Source organism: Branchiostoma floridae, chromosome 6, assembly GCF_000003815.2.
Source record: "Branchiostoma floridae strain S238N-H82 chromosome 6, Bfl_VNyyK, whole genome shotgun sequence".
NCBI lineage: Eukaryota > Metazoa > Chordata > Leptocardii > Amphioxiformes > Branchiostomatidae > Branchiostoma > Branchiostoma floridae.
In genome coordinates, this window is record NC_049984.1 from 22,873,874 (window position 1) to 22,896,111 (window position 22,238).

Sequence of the window (22,238 nt, forward strand, 5' to 3'; positions counted from 1 at the left end):
GCAGCAGCAAGAATGCTGTTCCGAACGTGGCTCAGCTTGTACCCCCCCTCGTCTCTGTTCATGACTGGAGCTGCTTTTTCTGATCCAGACCGCCTCCTTATAATCCACCGTGTTCTTCTGCTTAAAGAACATTACTATATGAATAATTGCCAACCTGATAAAGTTATTTAAGAATTGTTTTTTCGATTTTACAATGTACAATAAGTGCTACGAAGAGACTCTGGAGCTACAATACGGCGGGATACCAGGCAAGCCAACTGCAATACACCCGTCCATGCATCACCGGTCTGTAGACTAAAAGAAACTGGCCAATAGATTCAATATTTTCCTGGAGGAATTGGCTGGACAAATAGTGTGTATTTCTGCGATCATTGTGGCCACATATCCCCCCATATCAATCAAAATTTCATGCCTACCGGAGGACCTGCTCTCCGGGCATATGGTCAGGGCACGGGGCCACTGCGCCCTTGTTCCCTCCTAAAACAAGAACGGCAATCCAAAAATGATTGAAATAGTAACGATTGTCTCTTACAGTCTCACTGGAGGTTAACATCAGACAAACCAAGCCTGGGAATGAATGGTCTGGATGTTTAGTACTATGGTGTGGCAGCACTTTTTTTATTATTTTTGATGGCTTTTTTTTCGCCTGCGCCGTTAGTATTGGGGTCTCCAGAAAATGTCATCCATAAAATCAAGTCGGTGTGGCCTTAGGACAGGGCATCTTCAACCCACTCTTTCCAGTCGGCTGCTGAATCATATTTTTCTCAAGAACATTTATTATGTGCCAAGCAGTATACGTTCTGCCATCAGTATGCTGATATCATTTCTCATATCTAATTTCTTATGCCTGTTGATAGAAAAAGTTTTAAACGAAACGTCCGTAGTTATTTTTTGTTTTGTTACGTTCCACACTTCACATACTTTACGTTTGTGACCGCATCGGTTACAAGCTAGGCTGCAGTACAATGTGAACCAGTCACATTTTCCCTGAGGAAGGTGACAGACGGTCTCCAAAACTTCGGTGTAAATAAATCAATGGTTATCAGACTGAAAAAAATCTCTTTATTCAGCTTTCAGACCCTGTCGACAATCCACATACTCACAAGAGCAGCCATGTCTACCTACAAGGAGAGAGGGGTCATGTTTCTAACTGACGTTGTGCCACGTTCCAACCTGGAACTCCTAAAAACTTTTGACATCAGAGACGACGACATCATGTTGATCACCTACCCCAAAGCTGGTGAGTATTCGTACGATTTATTTTTTATTCATTTATTTGTTCAGCTGTTTACAAACAGCCAGGGTTGCCAAGGGCTAACCATGGAAGGAAAAGTACATGTTACATATTATATACAATCACTAACATTAGCTTAGAAACAATAATGGTACACGCTAAAAGTCACATATCATGAGGTAGTACAAGTTCTGACATTAATAAGGAACAGAGAATGGATCACCGAGGGAGAGCCAGGCTTTGGCTGTGAAGGATGATAATGTGGTAGCTGTTTGTGTTTCAAGTGGAAGATTGTTCCATAACTGAGTGGCTCTGTGGAAGAAGGTTTTCTGGGTTCGTGCACTTTTGGGAATTGGTATTGACAAGTTGTTTCCGTTTCTAAGAGGGTATCTAGATTGAATGGCTGATGATCTGGAAGTAGGTACGAGGTTGCAGAGGTGAGGTGGGCAGTGTCCATTCGTCAGTTTGAAGAGGGCAGTCAGAGTGTGAAACTTACTGCGGAAGCTGAGCGATGGAAGGCCCAGTTGAGAGTAGACGGTACGGTAGGAAGGATAAGGAAGTTCATGGTGCCTACCTATCATTCTACCCACCCGGTACTGAACAGACTCAACCAGTTTCTCATACCGTTTGGTGAGGCCAGACCAAACGATATCTGCGTACTCGAGCACTGGTCTTGTCAGGGTTTTGTACAGCTGCAGCAGTATACTTTGGGGTATTTTCTTCCTAAGGGCGCAAAGCATGCCGGCAGTCCGTCTTGCCTTGCTAGTTGTAGCTTCGACGTGGAGAGACCAACTAAGTCTGTAGGTAATGGTCACGCCTAGATGTTTGTGACTGTGCGCAACCTGGAGAGTACGTAGTTCCTGCTAGGGTGACTGGGGTGATGGTTGTGGGAGAGGACGGTTCGTGAGATACATGACTTGACATTTGTCCCTGTTAGCTTCAAGTTTCCAGTCTTGTAACCAGTCAGCTACGCCTACAGTAGCAAGATCCTTGTATAGTGAGTCTATAACAGTAGAAATGGATCGATGAGCAGTTGAAAGTGAGCTGCCGTCTGCGAACGAATTCGCCTCCTACATGGTACAACAGGAGGGCAGGTCGTTAATGTACAGTATGAAAAGTGTAGGTCCTAGAATCGAACCTTGTGGAACATCAGCAATAGTGTATTTTCAGCAAGAGCGTATTCGTACGATGATATGAAGTTCTCAAATTTACCGTCGCTAAGAAGGCTATGCAATCGGAAGCGTCTGTCTGTCGAGTCTTGTTTGCAAACAGTACAATCCTGGATGGATGGTCTAGATAATTTCGAATGAGCGTAAATCTTGATAAGATCTCGATGATTTTTGTGGTCTCACCAAGACATCGACTTAGCGGCTACTAGTCACGCACGGTACTGCAGCTGAACTTCCGATTTTGAAATCTCGTGTTCTGGACAAGCCATGGTCGTTTAGAGTAAGAGGGATACACTTGCGCCTCCTAGTGGCTTTTGTAAACTATAGCAGCCTACTTTGTTAAGGCTGCAATACTATAGACAACTTCCGATGATTTGGCGAAGACATGTGGTCGTGGAACTCTATAGTTATACCACTGTCCATTGGTATTGCTAGAGATTATCGAGATTTTGCTGTCTTTAAGAAAATGGTAGCTTTCATGAAATGATTTGTTTGACATTTCCAGGCACTTGGTGGCTCCATCAAGTGGTGAAACAGATTCTGGCCGCACAGGGAGTTAAAGATGAGAAGTATTTGGGAAACATACCCAACCTTATCGCATCAACAGTGCCTGGAAAAGGCCCTCTGGCGGAACTCTTCAAAACTGCACCTTCTCCTCGGGTACTGGCGACTCACGTACCAGTGGAATTTCTCCCGGATGGTTTGCTCGGTTCCAAGGCGAAGGTAAGGGACGTATGCGTTGCAGTGTACAGGTGGGGTCACACATGCGTATATATTCAAGTCCGTTTGTTTGAGGTGCGTATGAAGCTCTTAGTCTCTACCAGGCTCCACAGGTCGCGGGAAAAATAGTACAAATTGGACAAATATAGATACATAACATTCCAGATGAGTTAGCTGACCGAGAAGCATGGTTAAGCCCACTTTACAAATCAAGACTTTAGCTCGGCCGAGTTGTCAGCGAGCTCTTAATTACGAGGAGGCATGACCCTGATGCCGACGAACAAATGGCAGAGTTTCTTCGTCGGCATCAGGGTTATACCTCCTTGTAATTTAGAGCTAGCTGACAACTCGGCCGAGCAAAATTCTTGATTTGTAAAGGGGGCTTAAAGGGGGCTTTAGCGACCCAGCTAACTCGTCCGACATGTTACCTGTTTAAGGTTGTCCAATTTTTATTATTTTTCAAACGACCTATAGGGCCTGGTGGAGGCAAATACTCCCATGCGCACCGCATACGGACTTAAATATGTACGCAGGTGTGATCCCACCTTACCATTTAAGTTTTGCTCAGCAAAGGTAGCAAAGGGCGATCGGCTTCCCAGAATTTCGTAGAAAGTCGCAATAGTACAGAAACTTACTATATCTCACTGAATTCGTAGTACGCTTGGAAGCCTAAATGTATATGAACACGCTGATTAGAAAACAACTGTATACCTACCTAGTCTTGTTGATATTACATAATTTATTAATTATACATCTTTGAAACGAACGTTAACGTCCTGTGCCATCACACTCTACGTGATGTCGGTCACCTTCTTCTACCAAATATAGTAAATGAATGCATTGGGTATGTTCCGTCCTCTTGTGCCACTATCTTGTTTATATCAAGCGACGACACTGGTGTAACTTCCTACGTCTTTCCCGCTACGTTAGCGCCATCCAGCCGTCAGCTAATCAGATTCTCCTTACGTGCTATTGGAGGAAAAGTTGTCAGCCAATCACACAGCGTCTTGACCGTAAGCGGTAACGTGATTGGCTGACCAGCGCAAACATACGCAGGCAGGGTGGATCCCAGGCTAGTGTATCCTCCCCATCCCGCTACGTTAGCACCACCCAGCCGTAAGCCAATCAGATTCCCCTTTCTTGCTATTTGAGGAAAAGTCGTTAGCCAATCACATTGCCTCTTGACCGTAAGCGGGGACGTGATTAGCTGGCCAACGAGAACGAATCCCAGGCCAGTGCACCAGTGGCGCTGATTGATCATACACAGGCAGCTAGGAGGTGGGCTTTACACGAGAAGAACTTATCATATTTTCTTTCCATTTGCACATTAGATAGTCGTCTTGATGAGGAATCCCAAGGACACCACGGTCTCCATGTTCCACTTCTCGCACAAAGTTCCTAAACTACCGACGCCTGAATCTTGGGATAGCTTCGTTCAACAGTTCCTTACTGGCGACTGTAAGTGTCCAATCTGTTTATATTTGTCTATCTACCTAGCCTCTACAAGACTCCGCTGAACGATCTACCTTAAAAAAATCTTCCCACAAAGACAATGCTATAATCGATCTAGTCAGGGCTGCCTCCAGATCTATTTTTTTCCATCTCACCCATTGTTCCGGTGACAATGTTGTCCATTATATTGTTGAATCTTTCATATAAAGCTTTCATAAATTTCACGTCATGAAATTCAGATTTTGTTATGGATGAAATGAAATTTTTCCGACCTGGAGAACAAGCTTTCGATCAGTCCTCTGATCTTTATCATGATGAAATGACCCAAAGATTACGTCCACATCCAACCTTCCCTCAGCCGAGACGGGGGCCGATACCGACTTCCAAGTACCTTTGATCCATTGCTGACGTCACACGATCTGGATGCGTGACATAGGCATTGCGTCATTTTAACTTGATAAGAATCAGAGGACTGACAAATAGATTTCCGATCTGGAATGGAGGGAGAGCCCTGGAGACTTCATGTGTCAGATCATACATGTACATACGGATAGTCTATGTTTTGAATCCAAAGAAATGCGGGTAACAAAACGTGCAAGAAGCTGTCATCAGAAAAAGTAACATGCACGTTTTGTCGAAAACTTATGTCTTGATTGCATCGAAAGGGTCAAAATGGCTAACCATAAATATAAGTATCCATGTGTTGTCACGTGTAGGTCCATGTGGGCCTTTCTACGACCACGTCCTGGGGTACTGGAAGCTTAAGGACCAGCCCAACATTCTCTTCCTGAAGTATGAGGATATGAAGAAGGTATTTCGTCGTAAAAAGACTTGTAGTTACTAACTAAAGCAATCAATCTCAGCTGAGGGGAAGTGTGTAGACAGCAGTAGTGCAATAAGATTGTCGTTGTGAAAATCATCTGGAAGACAAAATAGTTCCAAGAATTATGTGGATTCAAGTGTATTTAAAAGGACTATGGCTACTATTAGTAACCCAATGATTTCGTTTCCACTTAACGATGTAATTGATTAATTACGAGACCTGTCGGTAGCAGTGTTCAACTAATAATACACGTTGCAACACAAGTATGTAAAAATAACGAATCGAAAAGACTTTAAAGTTCCATGTTGATGACATGGATGACATCCGCGAGTGCATCAACTCTCGTCAATTTCAAAAAAAGGCTTGCCGTCGTAATTCATACAGAGCAGCGGGAAAATATACTAATGTCGTAGAATGCCAAAGTCGATTTCAATGTCAAAATATTCCGTCAAATCAGAAAAATAACTCATCTTCGCCCTTACGTATTGATAGCACTTTAGCCTTGATTGAACGTTATTTAATATCATTTTGACACAATTTGACAACCCACAAACCAAAGTACACAAGGGTATCGCCCCTTTATATAACTTGTAATAATAAAGGCTATATAATGAATTTAGTAGCTTGTGACTAAGTAATAGAGATGTAATGAATAAGTGACATAGTCGGTTAGTGACGTCACTGGAAACAGGACAGACCATTGGTCACAGATTGTGACGTCAAAATTAAACATGGCGGCCCCCATGGATGGAAGCAAAAACAATATAGGTTTCGCTATCGCGACCCTGTAAAGAAGATGTGAAGAACAGAAAATTACGACTCTATCGTTCGGTTAACCATACCCTGTGTGTGTTTACTCATTTGTTCATCAATCTTCCTGATCTCTTGGATTTTGCAAGTTTTTGCCAAATTTTATTCTCGCACTTTCGCATCAGTTTTGGTGTTCCCTGAAGGTGCCATCCATATAATCGAATCATAATGGACTAATAAAGGTTCAAGTGTCTTAATACAATGGATTAGTACTAGTTATACAACGTCATCTTGTCTTCTTTTCAGTGATGAAATTGCTTACTCAGCTAGAAGCTGTTTTTTACAGGACCTGCCGGCGGAAGTGAAGAAGCTCTGCTCCTTCCTTGAAAAGCCGCTGAGTGACGAAGAGGTACAAGCAGTGGTCGGTGCGACCCAGTTCGACTCCATGAAGAAGACTTTGGGAGAAAGAGGACAAAGGAATACAAGGAAGGGTACATGTCAATCAGTTTGTTTATAGCATCCTTAAACCCCCCCTCACATTAGGGAGAAAAGAGACAAATGTTTACAAGAAAGGGTATATGCTGATCACTTTGTTTATACGAGGGGCGTGCAATAAGTAATGGTCCTGACCCACTTCCAGTTGTCTGATCTAAATGAAATTTTGTATGTGTAATAATTCATATCTCTATGGGTTATGTTGCAAAAGACAACTCTGAACTAATTGTGGTTTCTGATTTACTGGTGTTTGAACTTAGTCAGGTGCGAAATGGACCAGGTGTGAAATGGAACCAGTTGAGTGTCGCGCAGTGATCCGGTTTTTGTATTTGAAAGGACGCACACCAAAGAAGACGTTTGATGAAATAAATGAAACTTATGGTGATGATGCCCCATCATATGACCTTGTAAAACGCTGGCATCCTGAATTCAAACGTGGCTGGAAGTCTGTGGAAACAGCTCCCAGACCTGGTCGTCCCTCTTGTGCCATTGATGAGGCATCAGTTGGAGGACCAACCTGGGGTGTCCTACAAAATCGGTGTCCAGAGCTGCATCAAACAATGGGAGAAATGCATAACTCTGGGTGATTCCTATGAAGAGAAAGACTAATAACTGTGCCAAGTTTCATTAATCTCCTGCTATGGGAAATGGGTCAGGACCATTACTAATTGCACGCCCCTCGTAGCATAGAAGAATCCTTAAAGGGGAACTAAACCTTTTTTTGTAAAGCATTCTGCAATATTTTAAATACATCAAAAAGTCCAGTTTTTACTTGTTTTACGTTAGTCCATCATAGATTAGCGTTTCCACAACATTTGAACTTCGCGGCGTTTTGTTGTCGAGCCCGGGAAGTACCGCTAAGGGCACAACCTGCCGTACGTTCAATTTGTCCGTACTTTGGGGGGGGGGGGGGGGGCACGTCCGCCACGTATTTCTGAAAACGTGGGGAACGACTGGCAAGAGCAGGGAGGGAGTACGTCAACACGGCAACACAAAGTTAATTCATAGCGTTGGTTAAAAACCTGCTTTTCAACAGATCTTGCTCAGGGACACTGACAAAACGTAGTCTGAGTCTGACCGTTTCTAAAATCGTATCCAGTTGCTTGAGTAACTACTATTTGGCTTATTACCTGAACGTTTAAACTTCGTCGAAGTAGTACAAATGATTATACACTTAAGTTAATGTTTATCATCATATAGGTTCTTTTTCGTTTATCCAGGAGTCATCGGAGACTGGAAGAACTACTTCAGTGACGACCAGAGCCGAGCTTATGATGAGCAGTACCGTGAGAGGCTGTCCAACACTGGGCTGGAATTTCAATTTGAGTGATACGTTTTTGACCAAACTGCAAATAATACGTACAAAGCAGCTATATATATGTAACAGTCGATTCAAGGTCAAAGATGTGAAAGAGCAAAAATGAAGAATTTATATTATTCGGTATAACATACTCTATATGTTTGTCATTTGTTAAACCTTTCTGGCCATTTTGATTTCATAAATAAAGAAAGCGACATTAAAGATGTTATCCATATAACGTTAATCGAATTGATATGGCCTGACTCATCAGGCACCAATTCTAAATGATAACATTGCCATGGCAACCGATTGTTTACATGCATATCTTTATAGAATTCATTAATTTCGGTTTAAAAGCAATGTGTTTGTCGAAATAAAGTATTTCAGCTGAATCACTGTGACATTTGCATGAATTGGGATTACGTGCGTGTGTTTTTCAGTTTGTTTGTTTTCTTTGCTTTCAGCTAAAGCAGCGTTAACATTAAACGTTAGCTTGAAGTATGATTTCATAGCTTGAGTGACAGCCCTTTTCGCTTCCCTGTGCTCTTTCGGTCGGTTGGAAACACTGTTTTTTCTCAAATATGCCGTCGATCTTTCGTCTTTCTAAAAACAACATGAAAAAATAATATATCGGGTGTATTTGTAGCCAGTAGGTACATGTACAACATGAAAATGTATATCATTTAGCCATTGGCGCACACGTTTTACATGCACACGGTGTTGCAGACCCCATGTTTAAATGTTGGAGGAGTGACACGCGTTCCACGGGTCACCACTTTGTCTAGCCTCCTTCGCAGACGTCTAGGAGCGCCGGTATTTATATTGGGGGGGGGGGGGGGGGGGGGGGCTGCTTCGCGAATTTCAACATGGGCTAAGGTTCCCTAATGCCCGGCGGGCGGGAGATTGTTTACACGCGCCAATGATCAATCAGGCATTAGAGAACGCAGCTTATGATACAAACCGCGAATTGACGCCCCTAACCCCAAATACATAAATTACTGCTCTTAAAAGTCTGCGGAGGACGCTAGGCTCTTCGCACAAGCGTCCGACAGGTCGTTGCACTATTGACCCCGTGACCTTTGGTACTTCTCATCTGAAACAGACGGCACCAAGAGAGGCTGAAGTCAAGCTAGGTAAGAAAGATTTTTACTGCACAATTAGTACTATTAGTGTGTACGCCTTGTCACAGTCAAAAACATGACGGACATAGTACAATCTATTCTTTCCGAAACAGGTTTTGGGTCACTTATGCATGCGTGGCATTAATGTAGTGACCTATACTTCATGAATAATGTGTATGAAGTTGTATTTTGACGTTCTTTTGGCTTGGGCTCTCCTTACTGTTGGACCGTCGACTTTATGATGTAGGGTAAATAGGAATTCACAGTAAGAAGATAAATTGTCCTGAATTTTTTCTATATTCTGTCCACATATGAATGGCCGGTTATGAACAGTTCAGTAAGAATACATCATTGCTTTCTCACCGTACGGTCAGAGGTAGATTTTGTCGTCTCACTTACGCAAACAGTTACACTTTACGCTAGCAAGCGTGACTCTGCAGCTTTGTGTGGATATATTGAACGGTGGCCGTCACGTAAAAAGGTTTTGAGGGCGAGTCCCCCATACATAGGCGTCACAAGGTAGGTCCGGCGAAATTAAAATCTTATTCTCTTCTGAAACGCCATTTCCTGTATTTTGAGGGGCAACATTTGCTGGTACATTAAGCTACGACTAATGAAATTTGGGAGGCCAAACTACGATCAACGGTTCTTCATTTTAGGCTCCATTACGCTTTACGTGATTTTTTAGGCTCGATTATGCTTTACATGACATACACTGGCTACAGTTCAGTCAGTCAGTTCACTGGCTACGCTTTACGGTAATTTTGCCCATCCTCAATACGAATTACGTGAAATAAAATAGTTTTCCTACGACGTTTGGGAAATCAGAAAGGCCTGACTACTCCTTTCGGAAAAGAGCATACGGATCCTCATAATTGCCCCGAGGAAGGTGACAAACGGCCATCGAAAGTCCGTGTGAATCATGAAGCAAGGGCTGTGAAAAAGTCTTTTTATTCAGCTTTCAGACTACAGTAGTACTCTTTCAACAATCTACGTGCCCACAAGAGAAGAGCAGCCATGTCTACCTACAAGGAGAGAGGAATAATGTTTCCAAGTGACTTTGTGCCAAGTTCCAACCTGCAACTAATGAAAACCTTCGACATCAGAGACGACGACATCATGTTGATCACCTACCCCAAAGCTGGTGGGTATTCGCACGCTGATATGATGATTCAGGTATATACCGTCGCCAAGAAGGTTATGTTTTCGGCAGCGTTTGTCTGTCTGTGGTACTGCTCATAACTAATACATTTGTTAATAATTGGTGAACTAAAGTTCGGCGACCTCCATGAAATATTTACAGCTTTTGTAAATTGTATGCAAATGACTTGCGCATTTATATGATTTATGCATGGTGATGTTCATCATTGACTAACATACACATGTCACGAGTATGAAATTCCCACCATTGATCATTAAGCGGTTTTACCATTTTTGCATACATTATGCAAATCAGTTCCTCATAAGCATATTTGGTATCTCCTTGTGTTACATGAGGGTCTGCATGGGGGGGTCTTGGTAACGCTTAACGGTGAATTCAGGAGGCCCGGTAACGGTTAACGGTGAATTCAGGAGGCCCGGTAACGCTTAACGGTAAATTCAGAAGGAGTTACAAAACATAACACCGTTGAAAGTAGCATTGACGTGCATTCCTATTCATACAACGCTAGAGTAGTTATATCAATGGGGGAAATATCCGACTAATGACAAAGCAAAAGGTGCCCAGAACCCGGAGGAATGACACTGAGACATTGTCCATGACATCTGTAAATTGACGGAGGCAAATCTAGAGTTCCCGGCCCGCCACAGAGACGGCGGCAGCAAATTTCTTATGGAGGGATTGAACTATTGTTTCAGCACATGGAACAGGGGGATCCGGGGGTATGTTCCCCCGGGAAAATTTTAAAATCAAGACCCTCTTAAATGCTGTTTCCTGCATTTTCGGCAAATTTTGCCGACTGACTAAGCTAGGCTGATTTTGACATTTTCATCAAATTACACAATGATTATAGCTTTGGCCTCCACCCCCAGAGCCCCGACATATTTTACCATTTCGAGCTCAGAAAGCACGAGACGTTGCAATATAAGTCCGGGAAAATTAAAATCTGGACCGGCTGAAACGCCATTTACTGCATTTTGAAGGACACATATTGCTGTAAGACGAAGCTAAATTAAATGACATTTTATCAGAGAGAAAAGTTTTTTGTGCCTACCCACGCCCCTAACATATTTTCGGCATGTCATCGTGAGCGCCAAAGGCGCCAGCCGTCGCAAAGAAGGTCCGGAGAAACCTCATTTTCTGCATTCTAGGAGTACTTTTTGCCCGAAACTAAGCTAAGTTTACACTGAAATCTGTATGAGTGATAAAGTTTTTGAGGGCGACGCTTCCGCAACATATATTTGAAACCCATTTCCTGCATTTTCCGGGGTTTCATCTGGCATTTGACTTCGTGTGTATAAATGGTTACGAAGAATTTCTTGGTAACGCTTAACGGTGAATTCGGGATAACAAATAACGGTTAACGTTGAATTAAAACGACCAATAACGCTTCACGAAGAATATACCGATAACGATTAACGTTAAATTAGAGAGGGTCGGTAACGATTAACGGTGAATTAAAATGGCTCGTAACGCTTAACGGAAAAAGGCATGCAGACCCTCTTACATTTATTGAAGTCCAGATATTAAAAACAATGAAATTATGCAATTTCTACGTTAATTATGCAAATTAAGTACTCATTTGCATAACATGCATATCATTATGAACATCTTTGCCTAAACAACCCGCATGCCCAAAGTGATGCCAATCCGTCATTCCTTTCTGCAGTTATCCTCTTTGGGATGTTTTGACAAAAATGTCCCTGCAGTTCCAAAAGTAAATTGAGCTGAAACTTGCCCCACCTTGGAATGACGCTAAAAGCTATCTACCACTAAAATATCAAGGCCATGTCATGTCCGGGACAAGAGATACATTGATAAAACTGCTATGACAGATTATTCTCATTAATTATGCAATGTACTCATATTTTGCATAATTAGTGTTTCATTTTGTGCAACATTATCTAAGGTACCTACATACCAAAAATCATGAAAATTCGTTGTTCCCTTCTTTAGTTATCTGCTTCATTAGTTTTTGACAAAAATGCCCTTGCTGTCCCAAAACGACTTGCTAGGGGGCCCAAACTTATTTCTGAGCACAAGAGCTATTTAACAGTCAAAATTCGTGACCACAGCTTGTTCAGAGCACGAGATAGCAAAACCAGAATTTGCGCTGCGGTACCAAGGGAAGCCATTAGGGGGCCCAAAATCTAATCATTTCCATCACACCCCACCAACACACCAAGTATGGAACAATCCATCCAGCCGTTCTTGGGTTATCTTGTTGACAGACCGACAGACAGACAGACAAACACTAGTGAAAATATAACCTTCATAAAATTTCATGGAGGTAATAATGATTCGAGAAGGCCTGGGTGGATTGAACTTTGACATTTGCGTAGGTTTTGAACAGATCTTGAGATGACTTTGGCCCCCTTGCGGCTTGTCACGGTACTACAGCGTAACTACCGATTTTGAAGATTATTTGGCGAAGGCATGAGGTTGTGGAACTCTAGTTGACAACACCACTGCAGCTGTCCAGTCATCAATATAAATTTTATATCGAGATGTTACTGTCTGTCATAAAATGATCGCTTCAAATGATGAAATGATTTGTCTGATATTTACAGGCACTTGGTGGCTCCATCAAGTAGTGAAACAGATTCTGTCCGAACAGGGAGCTACATGTACGGCTGAGACCTTTTTGGGAAACATGCCCAATCTTATCGAGTTCACCGTACCTGGGAAAGGGCCTCTGGCGGAATTGATCAAAGCTGCACCTTCTCCTCGAGTGCTGGCGACGCACGTCCCAGTGGAATTCCTCCCGCCTGGTTTGCTCGGTTCCAATGCGAAGGTAAGGAACGCGTTGAATCAATCAATTAAAAATGCATGCATTATATACAGTCAATGTTCTCGTGCCCATCCTCCTACGAAGGGACATCCAACGGCGAAACCACCTGTCTGCTTTCTCAACCGTCACTCTTAGTTTCTGTGGACGTCCCCGAAAATCAGCTGTCAGCCAATCAGAGAATAGGCTTTTAACTTTTCAAAAGTAGTCTTGCATATGTAAGGCTCATTAATATTTATAAGCATGGTGGTCAGGAACTAAGGGTGACGGTTGAGAAAGCAGGGTACATCCAGACAGACGGTTTCGCTGTTGGAGGATGCTCATGCCAGGCCGCCGTTTGTATACATCGAGAAATGCGTAGAGACGATCGCGAACTGTCCTGCAACCCATGCTTTCCGTTACTTTAGTGTCATCCAGCCGTCAGCCATGATCAGATACTCCTTTCGTGCTATTGGAGGAAAAGTTGGCAGCCAATCAAATTGCCTCTTGATCGTAGCGGGGATGTGATTGGCTGGTGTTGGCTGGCCAACGGTAAAGCGGCGAGGACGTATCTCAGGCCTGTCCATCAGGGGCGCTGATTGATCACTTTCACTTTACTTTCACTTTATTTATTTTACCAGTAATTACATCTCAGGCCGGAAATTGGCCTGCTTTTCAGGTAATCCTGGACATAAAAGTACAAAGTACACATAGCACATATACAATACATAATAAAATTATCCAATATCAAAGTCCAGACTACGGAGCATCAAGCCAGATCAAGTTCTAATTCTCAATGAACTTCTTAAAAGTCCTGAGGCTGAGCAATTGCCGTTGCTTTAGCGGTAGTGAATTCCAGAGGAAAGGTCCGTAGGACTGTAGACTGTTTCGGAATGCAATGACTCTTGCTGGTGGACACCAGAGTAGGTGAGGGTCGTAGTCCCTTAGACGTTTTACCTCTGACCGAGTAGGGCGTACACTCATTGTTGGTGGAGCCTCCCACTTGAACAAAGATGCCAAGTACGCCGGCGCCTTTCCACGAATTGTCTTAAAGACAGCAACAAGAGTTGTAATTTCTGTCCGTTTGCACACAGAGTCTATCCCTGCCTCTGCTCTCAAGTTGTCGACTGTTACGTGGTCTCGGAGTTTGTGTCCTGTGATGAGCCTTGCAGCCCTGTTTACCAGTCTATCCAGCTGTAACATAAGAGTTTTGTTGCCTTGTGCAAGGCTTGGTAGCCATGCTGTGGCGCAATACTCCAGATGAGCCAGTAGTAGTGTCTGATACATGGTATGATTGATCATACAGACATACACAAGCAGTGCGCTTTACATGAAAGAATTTATCATATCATACTTCCTTCCATTTGCACATGTAGATAGTCGTCTTGATGAGAAATCCCAAGGACACCGCGGTCTCCATGTTCCATTTCTCGCAAAAAGTTCCTGAACTACCGACGCCTGAATCCTGGGATAGCTTTGCTCAACAGTTTCTTGCTGGTGACTGTAAGTGTCCAATCTATCTACCTCAGCTTCTACAAGTCTCCGCAGATGACAATGTTGTCCATTTTATTGTTGAATCTTTCATATACGGCTCTCATCAATTTCATGTCATGAAGTTCAGATTTGTTATGGATAAAGTGAAATTTTGGTCCGTCCTAACAAGTAGATTTCCAACCTGGGACGAGAGGGACAGTCAGGGACAGTCCTTCAATTTGTCAGATCATACATATGGATAGTCTGTGTTTTGACGCAAGAAATGTGGGTTAAGAAATGTATTAGGTTAAAAGTAATCCATTACAACTTAATAGAAGAAGTTACCATCAGAAAAAGAAACATCCAAGTTCTGTCGAAAACTTTTTTCGAAAAGGTCAAAATGTTATCTTACAATTTTAAACTTTATATCCGTACACAAATTAAAGCGCTTACCAACAAACTTTCAATCAGTCCTCTGATCTTTATCAAGATGAATTGACCCGAAGCCTATGTCCACATCCAACCTTTCCTCGACCGAGACGGGGGTCGATACCGACTTCCAAGCACCGTTGACCCATTGCTAATGTCACACTTCCGGCCTGGATGTGTGACATATGCTTGAGGTCATTTGAAGTTGAGGATCAGAGGACTGATCGAAAGCTTGTTGGTAAGCGCTTTATTTTGTGTACGGATATAAAGTTTAGAATTGTAACATAATGTTGACTACCGTCACAGATGAACTTATGAATGTATAAGTATCATTATTATCCGTGTATTGACACCTGTAGGTCCATGGGGGCCTTTCTACGACCACGTCCTGGGGTACTGGAAGCTTAAGGACCAGCACAACATTCTCTTCCTGAAGTATGAGGATATGAAGAAGGTACTTGTCTTGAAGGACTTGACTTGAAGGTAGTAGGTGAAGCAGTCATTCTCAATTGTCGGGAGTGGTGTACTACTCAAGATACACGTTGTACTGTAATCATGTAAAAAAAAGAATCGATAGAACTGCAAGTCTAAATTCCATGTTGATGTTAAAAGATATAAATGTATACATAAAATTATACACAAATAATACCCACTACTATTTTCTTTAGGTATTGTGTAGTTTGGTGTCTTCTATATCATACTTTTGCCCCCCGAAAGCTGCCCGGCCGGGCCCCGGTTTGGAAATGTGACGTAGGCCTTACCCAACGTTCTCTTGACTTCTTTTCAATCACTGATTAAAACTAATTGCTCAGCTACAACCCTTTTTACAGGACCTGCCGGCGGAAGTGAAGAAGCTCTCCTCCTTCCTGGGAAAGCCGCTGACCGACGAGACAGTACAGACAGTGGTCGGTGCGACCCAGTTCGACTCCATGAAAAAGAATTTGGGAGAAACAAAAATGGCCGTTGGACTGAAGGGAGGTTTATGGACAAGGAAGGGTACGTGTCAATCGTTTTGTTTATAACGCAGGAGAATCATTACCTCCATGAAAAATTGAGGTATTGTATTTTGTTTATATCAGATAGATTACCACATAGTAGTGGACATTATGATTAAAGTAACAAGAATGAAATTCGCTTCATTCACGACTGTGAAATCAAAGTATTTTCTCACTAATTATGCAAAGTAGTCCCTGGTTTGCATTTCTAGTATATGACTATGTAAACTACATAACGAAAGTCACGACGATCCGGGAACCCTCTATACTTTCGAAGTATGAAACAAAGTCGGTACCGGTCTCCGCAGTTTAAAAAAGCCGCCAGGGGGGAGGGGGGCAAACCCACATCACGTACTTTGTGCTAACTGTCACTCAAACAATCGAATAATTCTGTTCACACACAGAAATACATGATGCTCCGCCAAACGGAATCTTTTTGGCGAAGGTAAACTGTCTTGTCAACGAGGCGCTATAAGTGCCAATGATTATATGCTTGAAATTAGTATTTTCTTATAATAGCCCTACTTTTTTCTTTTGTCCAGGAGTCGTCGGAGACTGGAAGAACAACTTCAGTGACGACCAGAGCCGAGCTTATGATGAGCAGTACCGTGAGAGGCTGTCCAACACCGGGCTGGAATTTCAATTTGAGTAATCAGTTAACAGCGAAATATATATGTTAAGTTCATTTTAAGAAGATGTGAAAGAACAAAAATGAAGAATCTATTCTTCAGTATACAAACTTTGACTTCACATGAAACTTCATCTGTGTTGGTAGAAGTCATTCTTAAAAATTTGGGTGAGTCCAATTTTGGTGATTGAAATTACAGTTCGACTTTTTCAAGAAAACTTTGACTTCATAAATAATGAAAGCAACATTGTTGGCCCAACCTTTTTTCCTCATCAGTGTTGGGGTTCCCATAGGATGTCATCCATGTAATCGAATCAACATGGCCTAAGTCGTCTGGCATCAATTCTATAATGATGGATCAATTAAATTAACCAGTTTTTAGTGTTGCCATGGCATTGGGTTGGATGCATGCATATCTTTACAGAATTCAGAAATTTCAGTTAAAAATTAATTTTGGAACCTTCGATTCGATAAAACGCCATACAAGTATACATTGTAGTTCTTTGCATGCAGAAATAAAGCAAATTGGTGAGTATCATTTGACTGAATCACTGTGAGATATATATAACGTTATATGAATTGGGTGTGCCTGCGTGTGTTTGTCAGTTTGTTTTGCTGAAACTCAGCCATATCTTTTTTCTCAAGAAAATCTATTATGCACCAATTACATATTATGCACCATCCGTTCCGGATGTGTGACTTAGGCTCTGGGTCATTTCAACATTATAAGGATTAGAGGACTGATCGAAAGCTTGTTGATAAGCGCTTTATTTTGTGCACGGATAAATGGTCTTAAAATTGTAACATAAAGCAAGGGTTTATCTATCCATTTATTTAAAAAAAAAGGTGGTCCCTTCAGTTAACACAACTGATTTCCAAGGGAGCACTTACGAAATCGTAAAAAATTAACATACATGTACAAGACAATCATAAACACAAACATAGGACAAAATAAATCATATATTCACGATATTACAACATAAAGTAGTATAGTAGGCATCCTTCCGATCAATAATTAATCATACCTCTAAAACTCTAAAGAATAACAACTCATCCTTAATATGTATAACAAGTTTTTTTAACAACCCAAAGTCACTGAATCATAAAGACAATTGAGCGGTCATTGAGGGTAAGAGATGTCCAACATCAGCCTGTTTGAAGGCCTTGAAGTCACTTAACACAGTATTCATGGGCAATCCCGTGGAAAAGTAGGTCGGGCACAAAATAGTGCGTCGCAGTTCTTCAAAGATCTATAGAATTTTTTTCTTTGCATGTCAGCGAGCTGGAAACTGTGATAGATAGTAGACTAATACGTCAATTTTGAATACGTATGACTTGAGTTACGATGTTTGTTTGGCTGGGTAGAATTTCGGGCGCGCATGAATCCTGTTCCTGAGATACTTCCGTGGGTCGGCTGCAGTATGGTGACCTCCGCTGCCCATACACAAAAAAGTGGCTTTTGAAGGAGAACGGTCGGACAAACTTAAGCTCATTTTGCATATTTTGTAGATTCTACCCTGTACTTCAACAATAATCAATTCTTGTTATTAATTTTGCACCCTGCTATAGATTTTGAGGTGTCGAACCTCCTCACTTCGGTGGTTCGACGCCTCAAAAAGAATGTAACGTTAAATCCCCATCGGCGAAAAACTGTGTTCTGCAATTCCTTAACAATGTAAATCCCCATAGGCGAAAAACTGTGTGCTGCTACCTTTTGAAAAGGTGGTTGCTTGTTTAATCCCTCAAGGACCCTTGGCTTAAGGCCAAGCGTAAGTGAGTTGCATATTTCAGCTGCTTTATACGCAAATGTGCGTTGATGACCTGCTGCTCTTGAAGTGTAGTGGTCTGTGAAGCAGGTGTGTTTGTCTGGTGTTATAAGATAACTGTGGATTTGGTTGTTAAATCGAAATGTGTTGAGTGCTAGGCATAACTATGATACAGATTTGCCGAGTTCTTTCTCTTTATTCAGCTTCCAGACCATTTCAACAATCTACGTACTCACAAGACAAATAACAAGAGATGCCATGTCTACCTACAAGGAGAGAGGGGTCATGTTTCCAGGTGACATTGTGCCACGTTCCAACCTGGAACTCCTGAAAACCTTTGACATCAGAGACGACGACATCATGTTGATCACCTACCCCAAAACTGGTGAGTATTTGTACACATTCTGATATGATGTGACCTTCGACAAGAAGGCTAGGTGTCGGGAGCGTTTGTGTACGACGTCTGTGTGTGTATCGGTACGTGTGTGAATAATAGATAATTTTCGAAGAATGATTCGAGAAGGTTTGGATGGATTGTCTTATTTTCGGTATGTGGGTGGGTTTTGAGGTACACAGTATTTCGATATGGGGATTTACCTGCATACCTGCACATATATCTGCATAACATCTTCAGTCAACATGGTTAATGACCCCAAAGTGAGGAGGCCTAGGTTTGACGCCCCAGGCAGAGGCAGGGTGCTGAAACAATTTACAAGAATTAATATGTTAAAGTGAAGGATACAACCTACAAAATATCTGAAAATGTTGTGGCTTTTATAGAAGAACGAGCAGACAATTCTATGCCCTTAATGAGCATAGAATTCTCTGCTTGTTCTTCTATAAAAGCCACTTTAATTTGACCTCCACGGGAGGTCATGGAACTGCAGGCGACACACAGGCAGTGCCCAGTTACAGTATCAAGGCGCAAATTCAGGCCGGCAGAAGTAGCATCGTAATCCAACTTATACAGTCTCAACCCGATGTATTCCTCTACCATTCACCACAGTTTTCACAGGCAGTGCCCAGTCGTGCACGGAGGAATAACTACGGCCTTTGAACCGTGGCGCACTACTTTATACCTGAACTACTATTGGGGACGGGGCCGGGGTACCCCCGGGGGGCTTGTTTTGGAGCTGCAGCGGAACGTCCGGTTGTGATATCTCATGTTCTAATCAAGCTATGGTCGTGCATTTTCAGGAGTAGATATTACCAGCTCTTTGGGAAGAGATGGGTAGATTTGGGCCTCTTAGACTTCAGGAGCCTTGTTTGCCATGTACTTGGGACAACTTCTGTTATTTTACTGGAGAAGATGATATGATATGATTTCATGTAAATGATGACCTTACTTGCATAAGTCGTAAAGGAAAAGATGATTTGGCGAAGGCGTGAGGTCGTGGAACTCTAGTTGACAATACAACTGACTACCTCCTTGCTAGAATCCAGTCATCATCACGTATCGTGATTTTACTGACTTTCGGAAAATGATCTCTTTCTTGAAATGATTTGTTTGACATTTCCAGGCACTTGGTGGCTTCATCAAGTAATAAAACAGATTCTGGCCGAACAGGGAGTCAAGGATGAGAAGTATCTGGGAAACATACCCAATCTTATCGAATTCACCTTGCCTGTAATAGGCCCCCTGGCGGAAGTAGTTAAGACTGCACCTTCTCCTCGGGTACTGGCGACTCACGTACCAGTGGAATTCCTCCCGGATGGTTTGCTCGGTTCCAAGGCGAAGGTAAGAAACATATTGCGTATACGTAGCCGTGTACTATTGAGGTTTTATTCAGCAAAGATGACAAAGGTCGATCCGGTTCCCTGGATTTTGTACAATCAAACGTTTCTATCAGTTTGGCTTGAAAATCCGACAGCAAACAAACAGCCGGAGCCTAAACCTCTGCTTGGAGAGTACGTATACGGGCATACCGTTTCAGTTCCTTGAAAATGGAATGGTACTGCATGGTGAAGTTGTTGTTGTGATTCTGCTGAATCTTGTATTTCTGCATCAGATTATTGGACTTCAATCGGAATTGAACCAATGTCTTGCTGAAGCCGCGTTCCTTCATGGCCTTGGAAATGCCTCCAAAAGCATTCTGCTCACGATATATGCAATGACATTTTCTCTGGATCTCCTAACACATCCCTCCTCCGATATCATGAATGTCGGTTCCCCAGTTCACCAGGAGGCGGCCCGATACTATTGAAAGAGAAAAGAAATTATGATTTAAAACGCAGCCGAAATACCCGACTGACAGGTTTTATGAACACGCTGATTACCTAGTCTTGTTAAGGGGGCACACACCAGTTTATTTGGGGGTCCAAATGGAGGCGGCACACCCTCAAGTCTAGCGACCATCTCTTCCAGGGAATTATCCTGAAGGAAAATAACTGTATATGGGGTGAGAGGATATACCTTCAGCTTCAAGACCAACTGAGTTTCGATCCTTCAACTTCTCTAATTTTGAAAAATTATAGGGAAAAAACATTATTTTCATGTCAAAAATGATGCACAAAATCGGGCATTTTCGCATTGGATAAAACAGATGAAGAAGATTTTTCCGGCAATCACGACTGATACTGCCAGAAAGAGGAAAATCTAAACACTAATCCAGCCAATTATAAAGAAAATTCTAGTACTACAGTTTTTTTAATCATCCACGGCGCGCGGCATTGCAACTTTGCTCGACACAGCGCTTCAGAGTTAAATCTAGGTCACCGGCCTCTTTACATTCAGGCGTAGGGATATCGCGGAAGCAACGCGCGGACCAAAACACAATTTGCACCAAAAACACACCATTTCCTACGCTTTTCAGCCATGTAACCGTTTAATGTCATTTCGCAGGAAATAATGAGAAATGTCAACTCAAACATGGGCCCTCGGAAGCCTTTCGTCACTTTTTGGTCGCGGACTACCACGGACCCCGGTCGCGGAAGAACTGGGGTGTGCACCGTTAAGGTTACATAGTCACCCCGACCAATCGAATGGGGACATCCCTCGCGAATGTGCACACTCCTCTAGAAAATAGGACACTCCTCGACTTTCAAGGGGGCGCCGCCACCAGCTATGAACGCACGTGCCCGGATGTAATTCGAATCTACGCCGCTTTTGCTTTCATGCAATTTCGGATAGCTAGAAACCATTTCAGGTCCACCTCATGAGGAGCATCCGGAAAATCCGAAGCTTTCGTGATGAAAAATCTACCCGTTTTAGCTTGCCACAACGGATAGAACCGCTTGCTTTCTTGCGTCGTGAATCGAATCTGTTTATGAACACGCTGATTACCTAGTCTTGTTAAGGTTACATAGTCACCCCGACCAATCGAATGGGGACATCCCTCGCGAATGTGCACACTCCTCTAGAAAATAGGACACTCCTCGACTTTCAAGGGGGCGCTCCTCTTGGAAAGGGGATGTTTCTCCCTCAATTAGGGGACGCTCCTCCGGAAATGGTATGGTTATCGGGCATAGGGGACGTCCCTCCAACACCCCCGCCGGCCCGTGGAATCGGCCGCTAACCCGACAAATCCCTTTCTAGTTCATCTAAATCACAACATCCAAAACTTTAACCCCGTCAGTGCTCTCGACAAACGTCATACCTCGCCAGGTAATGATAGTTTTTTAATAAAAATTGAGGCATGTTGGGAAAAAAAGCCGCCCGCGCGGCAGAACATCACCGTCTTCAGTGTTAAAATGGCGGCGTACCGCACGCCCGGCAAGCAAAACATCGAGTTTTAGCTTGAATATCCGCGTGCTTGTCGAGTTTTAAGGCCTCCCTCCCTAACACACGTACATGGGAGAAGTTTCTAACACGATGTCAGGCGTAGTTATCTGTTATGGCTTGTGAAAAGAGCCGCGGTTTACTGGAAACGCCCGGTATTACGGCTTACCGTGACAGAGACCCGGCGCCCGTACGTGTGCTGGGGAGGGAAGCCAGTCTCGACAAGCACACGGATACGG

The 22,238-nt window shown here is 42.8% G+C and overlaps 3 protein-coding genes across 3 annotated transcripts in view; all 3 read left to right on the forward strand.

The window, feature by feature from the left end:
* The window catches only part of LOC118417861 (sulfotransferase 1C4-like), a 34,079-nt gene extending 17,012 nt beyond the window's left edge, over nt 1–17,067 (forward strand). The window contains exons 3-7 of the mRNA XM_035823613.1: nt 12,794–13,017; nt 14,367–14,493; nt 15,252–15,346; nt 15,723–15,888; nt 16,430–17,067. Coding sequence (XP_035679506.1) covers nt 12,794–13,017; nt 14,367–14,493; nt 15,252–15,346; nt 15,723–15,888; nt 16,430–16,539 — 722 coding nt within the window. The 3' untranslated portion in view covers nt 16,540–17,067. The remainder of the gene's footprint in view (nt 1–12,793; nt 13,018–14,366; nt 14,494–15,251; nt 15,347–15,722; nt 15,889–16,429) is intronic.
* LOC118417860 (sulfotransferase 6B1-like) lies at nt 625–8,356 on the forward strand. Its single transcript, XM_035823612.1, has 6 exons — nt 625–1,240; nt 2,909–3,126; nt 4,455–4,581; nt 5,292–5,386; nt 6,495–6,639; nt 7,864–8,356. Exons 1-6 carry the CDS (start codon nt 1,036–1,038, stop codon nt 7,971–7,973), a joined length of 900 nt encoding a protein of 299 aa, XP_035679505.1. The 5' UTR covers nt 625–1,035; the 3' UTR covers nt 7,974–8,356.
* Nucleotides 17,068–18,379: 1,312 nt separating the features above from the next.
* LOC118418213 (sulfotransferase family cytosolic 1B member 1-like) overlaps nt 18,380–22,238 on the forward strand; it is a 9,020-nt gene continuing 5,161 nt past the window's right edge. Inside the window, exons 1-2 of the mRNA XM_035824054.1 lie at nt 18,380–18,666; nt 19,802–20,019. Coding sequence (XP_035679947.1) covers nt 18,540–18,666; nt 19,802–20,019 — 345 coding nt within the window. The 5' untranslated portion in view covers nt 18,380–18,539. The remainder of the gene's footprint in view (nt 18,667–19,801; nt 20,020–22,238) is intronic.

Bases quoted from the DNA above. Each gene is read 5' to 3' on its own strand.
- LOC118417860 (XM_035823612.1), top strand. From the start codon at position 1,036: ATGGTTATCAGACTGAAAAAAATCTCTTTATTCAGCTTTCAGACCCTG. The intron at 3,127-4,454 runs GTAAGGGACGTA...TTTGCACATTAG, and splicing joins TGCTCGGTTCCAAGGCGAAG to ATAGTCGTCTTGATGAGGAA. The intron at 6,640-7,863 runs GTACATGTCAAT...TCGTTTATCCAG, and splicing joins ACAAAGGAATACAAGGAAGG to GAGTCATCGGAGACTGGAAG.